The sequence below is a fragment of the Chiloscyllium plagiosum genome, unplaced genomic scaffold, assembly GCF_037043375.1.
Source record: "Chiloscyllium plagiosum isolate Xiang-an unplaced genomic scaffold, Cpla_swu_hap1 HiC_scaffold_38, whole genome shotgun sequence".
NCBI classification, from domain to species: Eukaryota; Metazoa; Chordata; class Chondrichthyes; order Orectolobiformes; family Hemiscylliidae; genus Chiloscyllium; species Chiloscyllium plagiosum.
The window spans coordinates 74370787-74379407 of NW_028270176.1; the positions used below are offsets into that span (position 1 = coordinate 74370787).

Consider the following 8621-nt stretch of genomic DNA (forward strand, 5'->3'; position numbering starts at 1 on the left):
GAATTAAAGAAAAATACTTTACTTGTCAGCAAATGGTTACTGAAAACATAATCAAAACGGCCATGAAGGAAATGAGATGAAAACATAAGAAATGATAAAGAACACTTTTCTGAGTAGTCAAAAAGTTTAAAAATGCTGAAAGCAAAGGTTGGCCTTTTAGAGGATGAAAAAAGCGAGGTAATAATGGGAAACCCAGAAATGGCAGAGGTAAATCAACAGTTCTGTTTTCACAGTGCAAGATAATTTCTTCCCAAAATTTAAAACAACTGCAAAGGATCATGATGGAAGTACTATGACGAGGAAGAAGCTATTAAATGCATTGATGGGTTCATAGGCAGGTCAGACCCTCGGCCTGCAGTCGATCATATTAAAGGATGTAACAGCAGAGATAGTGGATGTGTTAATTAGGATATTCAAAAAAATCCTTGAATTCTGGAACGGTACCGATGTATTGGAAAATTAATAATGTAGTACTCGTTCCCAAAACAGGAGATAGGCAAAAATTCACAAACTGTCGACCAGTGAGTTTAACCTCTGTAGTGGGGAAGTTTCTTCAGTCAACCGTAAAGTATGAAATAACTAAACACTTGGAAAACAAAGATCAATTCACCAGGGTCAGCACAGTTTCATGATGGGCAGGTTGTGCTTGATAAACTTGCTGGAGCTCTTTGAGAATGTAACCAGCAAGGTGGATAATGGTGATACAGCAACTGCTGTACATCTGAACTTCAGAAGGCATTTGACAAGGTGCTGCATAAGGGACTGATCTAGCGGGTTAGATCCAAGGAGTTAAGGGTAGAGTATTGAATTGGATAGAGGATTGACTGACTAACAGAAAGCAGAGCATCATGATAAATGGTCTTTCCCTGGCGAACTGAAACTATTGAGGTGCTTCAGACCTGCCTATGCTCCCAAGCATTTCCATGGATTGACTTGGATGTGTTTTGTGGGATAGGGATTGTGTGTTCCGGGCATGAATGGGTGTATAGCAGGGTAGGGTTTGTCAATGTGAGTGGAAATTTAGGTCTAGGCAGAGTAAGTGCAGTGGTTAGTCTGAAAGAGGAGGTTTGGTGGTGAACTGCGTATCAGTTTGATAGTTATTAAAGTTAAAGATTACTTGTTCATTTCTCAAATCACATTTACGTAAATACTCAGCTGTAACTCTCCAAAGTCTCTGAACCTTAATGGTCCTCCATTTTTCAGAGACCGCCAGAATTCAGATAATTGTAAATTAGATGTTTCAACTTCCAGCCAATTGGAGTTCAGCCGTGACAGCCATCCTCCCCGTCCCAGTGCTCAGCTCCTGCCTGTGCTGCTGCTGCAGTGACCTTCCTCCCAGAGAGAACATTCTGCCTTGCATTGATAAGTGAGGAAGGCTCACTGGACCTGATTTCCAAGTATGGGGACGGCAAACACGAGGGGACACAACTTTATAGTGAGGGGAGATAGGTATAAGACAGATGTTAGAGGTAGTTTCTTTACTCATTGAGTAATAAGGGTATGGAATGCTTTGCCTGTAACGGTAGTAGATTCGCCAAGTTTAAGTACATTTAAGTCGTCATTGGACAAACATATGGACGTACATGGGATAGTGTAGGTGGGATGGGCTTCAGATTAGTATGACAGGGCAGCGTAACATCGAGGGCCGAAGGGCCTGTACTGCGCTGTAATATTCTATGTTCTGTGATTCACTCTGATTTCTCTCCGGGAGTACTGCCATCTGTTGGATATTCCCAGCAGAACGGTACCTTGTGGGGCAGCACGCTGGTTCCGTGGTTAGCGCTGCTGCCTCACAGTGCTAGGGACTCGGGTTCCATTCCAGCCTCGGGTGACTGTCTGTGTGGAGTTGGCACTTTCTCCCCATGTCTGTGTGCGTTTCCCCCCACAGTCCAAAGATGTGCAAGGTGGGGGAATTGCAAATGTTGTGTTCAGTGATTGGGAGTTTAGGTGCATTAGTCAGGGTTAACTGTAGCATAATAGGGTAGGAGAATGGGTCTGGATGCGTTACTTTTCAGAGGGTGGGTGTGGACCTGTTGGGACAAATGGCCTGTTTGCACACACTGTAGAATTTCGATGAATCTGCATTTCCTTGGTTTGTATTTTGTGAAACCTCACTGCTCTTCACAGCAATCCAATGAAAGTTTCCGTTGGTGAGATCTTCAAACAGTTACTGGGGTGGCATCAGGATGTTCTTCTTCGTAAATTATATGGCAATGGTTAAGGTCGAGGGCATGTTTCTAAAGAGGGAACCAATGATCATGATCAGCAACTGTTAGGAATCAGAAATAAACCCCAGTTATGCTGTAGACTTCAGCGGGAGCATATTGGCAAACGTTTACAGCTGAGGATACATTTGAGTAACTAATAAGGTCAAATTAACAGAAACTAACATGCTCAGTTGGTCATTCTATTGTAGAGACACCATCTCCCCCCACGCTTTATGGCCTGGTCTCCTCCTGTCAGGAGCACAACACCAGTTCTGCAATCTGTGGTTGTTTGGCGATGGACTATTCCCCTGACGTCACCAAGGTAACCTTGAAGAAAGGAGGGGAGCTGATCACGACTGGATTGAAGACTTACCCATCAGTGAGAAACAAGAAGGGAACCTACACCTTGAGCAGCCAGTTAACCCTGCCCGGGTCAGCGGCACATTGCCCCAGCAAAATCTACTGTGAGGTTCAACACAGCGGGTCACACAAGAGCAAAGAAATGCCATGTCCAGGTACGTGTTGTGGGAGCTGAGATAAACAGAGCATCTGGGATTAATATGAATAAGGCATTATTTATAACCGTTCTCACAGAATCACCTTGTACAGCACAGGAAAAAAGGCCCTTTGATCCATCCAGTTCATGCTTATCAATAACAGCCACCTAACTGTTCCAGTCTCATGTGCCAGCACATGATCCATTGCCTTGCGTGACTTGCCCTTGCAAGGATGCATCTCAATACTTCATACTTATTATGAGGGGCTCAGTCTCTACATGACTTATAGGTGCTTATTTCCAGGCTAATACCACCCTCTGTTTGATTTTGCTTTCCCCTGAGATCCACTTGGAAGCCTCAGGCCTTACCTTCACCCTGTGCCCCTGAGGCATTGATCTGTCCATTAAGGGGAAAGGTTTCATCCAGTTTACCCTGTCCAAGCCTAAAATAATTCTAGACATCATGATAATCTTCTCCCTAATTCTCCTCTGCTCCAAGGAAAGCCCCTGTCTATCTAATCTAGTTTCATAACTAAAACCCTCCAACCCAGGCAAGATCCTGACAAATCTCATCAATACTGCCTTCAGTGTAATCACATTCCTTTGATAACATGCACACAACGCTTCAGTGTGGCCTAACCAGTGTTCTATTAAGTTCCAGTATCATCTCCCTACTCTTCATTGTCAATGTCTAGGCTAATAGAAGCAAATATCCTCCCACTTTCTTAGCCTCTTTATCCAGACGACACAGTACTATAGGGGATCGGTGGGTACATGCACCAAAGATCCTCAGTCCTTTCCAGGGTTCCACCATTCAAAACATCATACCTCACAGATTCTTCTGCCGAATTACATCACCTTACATTTATCTGGAATAATTTCCATTTGCAACTTCTCTTCACACACAATCCTCCTGCAATCTCAAGCCAATAAGCTCATGAATTACCAACATAACAGTTTTCATTTCATCTGTGAATTCACTGGTTAATCCTCCTAAATTTGAGTCTCAATCATTGGTATGTAAGAGAAATAGCACGGAAATCAACATTAATCCCTACAGAACACCAGGAGACATAGATTTCCAGTCACGCAGACTCCCGATGACTATTATCCCCTGCTCCCATCACTCAGCCATTTCTAGATCCAATCTGTCAAATTAACTCGGATCCCATTGGCTCTGATTATTGCTATCATCTGGACATCGAGTTATCTCTCTGAAAACTACTATCAAATTGTTACACATGACTTCCTCTCAATAAAACCATGCTGAAAATTGTTGATTTATCTTCCAAATGAAGACTAATTTCACTTCTCAATAGTTTCCTTACCTCTGAGGCTAGCTTGACAGATCAATGTTTTCATTGTTTATCCCTTCCTTCGTCCTGCATAACAGTGCAAAGTTGGATAATCTACACTCACTTGGCACAACTGCTGTGTCCAGACAGGAATTCGAAATTATTGTCAGCAACCCAACTATTTCATCCTTTGCAACGCTCAACAGCTTGGTATACTTTTTATCTGCCCTAGAAATATAACCACTTTTCATTCAGCAAGACAACACAGAACATCACGTCATGTGTCCTAATTTCTGAAAGTACATCACAACACCCCTCCATGATTTCGGACCCCACACTGTCCCTCTAACTAGTGAACACTGACACAACACATTCGTTTTGACCACAACCTAATCCTCCGGCTCCACTCCAATAATAACACTTAATGGGCATTACTGTATCCCGAATAATTCTTTTATTATGAATGAGCCTGTAACTTTTAAAAAATTTTCCTTTATTTTGACTGCTATTATTTTCTCATGGTCCCTTTTGCTCTTCCAATTCCTTTGACTTTCAAACTCCCCCTTGCACGTTCTGTACTCCATATTAGTTTCTATTGTTTTGAGATTTCAGTATAGACCGGAAGCCTTCCTTGTTTCTCTTTATCTCCCCCTCCATGCCCTTTGGTGTCCAGAGCCCACTGCATTCTTGGTACCACGCAGTGGCTTCCTGGGAAATGTCCTCCCTGTGATTTTCCTATCTCTTTCTTAAATGTGTCACACTGCTCTAACTCAGATTTACCAATAAGTGTCAGCTTCCAGTCCACTCTGGTCAAGTCATTACCTGACCTTACTAAAACTGTCCTTCCCCTTTTCAGAACTTTGGGCCAATTTCTATTCCTTTGCAGTACAATCTGAAATCCAACTGATTTACGATCACTGTCTGCAAAGTGCTCCACCATTGATGTTTTACCCAAACGGTCGACTTCATTCCCTAAAGTTAAGTTTAGGTTCACCCCTCTCTTGCAAGGTCTGGATTAAAATTCTCTGTATTAAACACATACATTGTTCAAATATTCTCCTGGGGGCATTTTCAGAATTATGTTCCCTCTAAATTTTTGACAAAATGAATATCCAAGCCTATGCTGAGGAAGTGAAAAACCTCTTTTCTCATTCCCCTATTTAATTTACATGTCTCTGAAATTTGCCCATGTATTTGCACTTGGTATTTTGGACCAACAGTCAGGTCTATCGTGCTCTCCCAGTAGTTATGTTTGCTGTGTTTTGGTTTTGAAGTACTGTCCATTTGCCTTTGTTCAAGGAGGTATCCATGATTTCATTTCTCTTTACAGCCTAAAATACTCTTGTCAGAATTGCAACAGAAACAACACTCTGTTCCGCACACCCCTGCCCCCATCATTTTCTATTTTTCCCTGTCTCGCCTGAAGGCACTAAATCCTGGAATATTGAATAGCCACTCCTGCCCGGCTCTCAATATGTCTCCGTGATAGCAACGGCATCATATCTTCATTTATGCCAGTAATTCGTCTGCCTTGTTCATCAGACTCTGTCATTAAAACGAATACCATCCAACGTTGCTATCTCCCTTCTGGTGTTACCAGCCTATAGTTTCTCTGCCTCCTTGACTCCCTTGCTGTGTCCTCTAAGTTTAGCCTTTCACATTGTCCTGCTGGGCTTTCTGTGTGGATCCCAGCTTCTCCAGCACTCTGCACAATTATGATTCTTGTATCCATTAACCATAAGAAACCTTGATATATGAGAACTGATTGTATTTGTTATGAAATTCATCGGATAATGTATGCGATGTGTTTCCTAAAGGTACAGATCCTCTCCAACCAACCCTTCTCCTAACTGTGAGCTCCAGTGAAGAAATCGCAAGCAGCAAGTTTGCAACCGTCGTCTGTTCAATCATCGAGTTCCGTCCGAAGTCAATCTCCGTGAGTTGGTTGAAAAATGGCCGACCCTTGGATTCTGGCTTCTTCAAGTCTCCCGTGTGTGAGGCGAACGGGAACTTCTCGGTGACAAGTCGGCTGATGGTCCCTTATGGTGAATGGTTCAACAGTGCGGTCTATACCTGCCAGGTCATTCATGGAGAGAACACTCAAAGTAAAAACATCACCGCACTCCAGGGTAAGAGACACAGACTGAGAGAGCTACAAATCAATCTGAACTCTGATGTGAATCAAACACACGAATTTATCAGGCATAGTAAACAGCACGGTACAGCTTCTCGTTTCCCAACATGTCACGTATCTCATTTCAGTTTGAGTGTTACATTAGCATTGCTCATAATTCAACATTTTGGCAAGTCAGAAAAGCATGTTTCCTCTCTGTTGAAGACAGATATATAGACAGTGAGCTTTGTTAAATAGTTTGTTGCCTGACCATGCTGGGAGAGGCATTCAGAGTGCTGAATGCTTGCCTGGTAGCTGCTTCAAGGATACGTTTGGGGTGGAGGGGGATATTGGAGAGATATATGATTGAAACATAGAAAATACTGAGAGACTGAGGTCGAGTGAATGTGGAATAGATGCTTTGACTGGTAGGCGAGACTAGGACCCAAGGGCACAGTCTCAGGGTCAAAGGGGCACCGTTTAGAACTGAGATGGGGAGGGTTTCTTCAGCCAGAGGGTGATGAGTCTGTGGAACATGTTGCTGCAGAGGGCTATGGGGGCCAGGCCATTGTGTGTACTCAAGCCAGAGATAGATCGGCTCTTGTTTAGTACAGGGAGAAGGCAGGAGAATGGCTTTAGCCTGAAATGTCGATTTTCCTGCTCGTCGGATGCTGCCTGACCTGCTGTGCTTTTCCAGCATCATTCTGATCTAAACTCTGGATTGGCCTAACAGCCTTATTCTGATCCTCTATCAAATTGACGTGGTTAACATATGCAGTGACCCTTACTTGAAAATAAATCAAAATGCGTTCAATGCTTCATTCCCTGCTCAGGAATGACCTGTTGGTTGGACATTGTACGACATCGATTTTTATCTGGTACTGAGCTCTTTAACTTCATTTATGGGATCAGACCACAGACCAAGTGGCTATCACATTTGATGAACGGGGATAAATGTGATCTCACTGAGCTTCTTTAAGATGCTCTCTGTAATTAGTGGATGAGGCAGGAGAATAAATTCTGGTGGGAATGCTACAATAGGGATGAATGAACTAGGAACTCGAGACAGGCTGATTTAGCCTGTTTGGGGTGGCGATGTTTACACAGTGAGTAGTGGATGTCTATAAAATTAGTGACATTTCCATCGCGTTTGTAGATTAATTTAAGACGCTTTTGTTTGTGTTTTTTTTCTCTCCTGCTCTATGAAGAATTTAAAAAATGCAGCTTGGTAAATAAAGTGAAAGTACAGACCAGTTCTGAACTAACTGAATGGAGGGAAAGACTTAAGGAGATAGGTGTCTTTCTCGATATCCAATGCTGTACTCAATGTCTTGTTTTCATATCTATTCCAAACACAGCCCACGAGGAACAATGACATAAATTAGAGAATGACATCACACCAATAACGCAAAGTATTTTTAATCATGTTAAATATAATGAACAGAATTTCCATGGCTGTTCACCGGTCCTGTAACACTTTAGAACTCTGCAAAGATAATAATTATTATTTATTATAATTTGTCCAAAATTTGGGATGTGATTTGGCAGTCAGTGTGACCAGCAGCACTTGCACCTAAAGGTTATGAACATGGAAATGAACTCATTATTTCAGATTACTCTTGTCACAAGTATCAATAGATGGTCTTAAGTGAGAGACAAACTCTGAAAGAAAGGTCATTCCATGGGTTACATGATGGTATCTTCGATGATTTTACTTTTTTCACAGGTTTCACTTGTTACAAAGCCAGTGGTCTTTCGGAATAATTACACAGGGTATGTTATAAGTAATCACAAATGTTTCACAGATCAAAATACATCAACAATAGTAAGCATCGTTTCAGCAATAGTTGGAGTTGCCATTTTGAAGGTGGTGTCTTCACCCTGTGAAGGAGTAATCTGAAGATTGGCTGTTTGTATCAGAAATGGGCATTTTTCATTGACTTTGATTTTTGTTTCATAGAAGATACCGAGTGCCACCCTAACACCGTTAAAATCCTCCCATCGCCAGTAGAACAAGTCTTACTGGAGGCGACGGTAACGTTAACCTGCGTTGTGTCCAATCTTCCTTCTGGAGTCAATGTGACCTGGAAACAAGAAAAGAAGCCTCTGAAATCAGAGATTGCTAAGCAGCCTGGACAGAATCCCGACAGCGTGATCAGCAAATTAGACATTTCTACTGAAGCCTGGCTGAGTGGCGTTACTTTTGAATGTGTGGTGTACCATCAGAATCTACCGACTCCGCTGAGAGACTCCATCCACAAGGAGAAAGGTGAGCGGTAAGATTAAAGCACAAAGGAGCCCATGTGTAATCCAGATCCAGTTACATCAATGGAAGGCTTTGATTGAAATGAACAAACACCTTTGGGAGCATTAATGATGCATCTGATGGCAGGATAGCTAAGTACCTGATTAAGAAAAAGACTGACCAAAGGATATTGTATTCTGATTAAGTCAGATAAGGTGGGAAGAAGCCTGGTTTGTGATGTCACCATCAGCAATGACAAATGCAC

At 42.4% G+C, this 8621-nt stretch overlaps 1 gene segment (V, D, J or C); it reads left to right on the forward strand.

Moving 5' to 3' along the window:
- The first annotated feature begins 2502 nt into the window (after window positions 1-2502).
- Window positions 2503-8194, forward strand: LOC148139635 (Ig heavy chain C region-like). The segment is given in 4 exon segments: window positions 2503-2722; window positions 5816-6127; window positions 8072-8145; window positions 8186-8194. Coding segments are annotated over 4 exon segments (615 nt in total).
- Window positions 8195-8621: the final 427 nt, after the last annotated feature.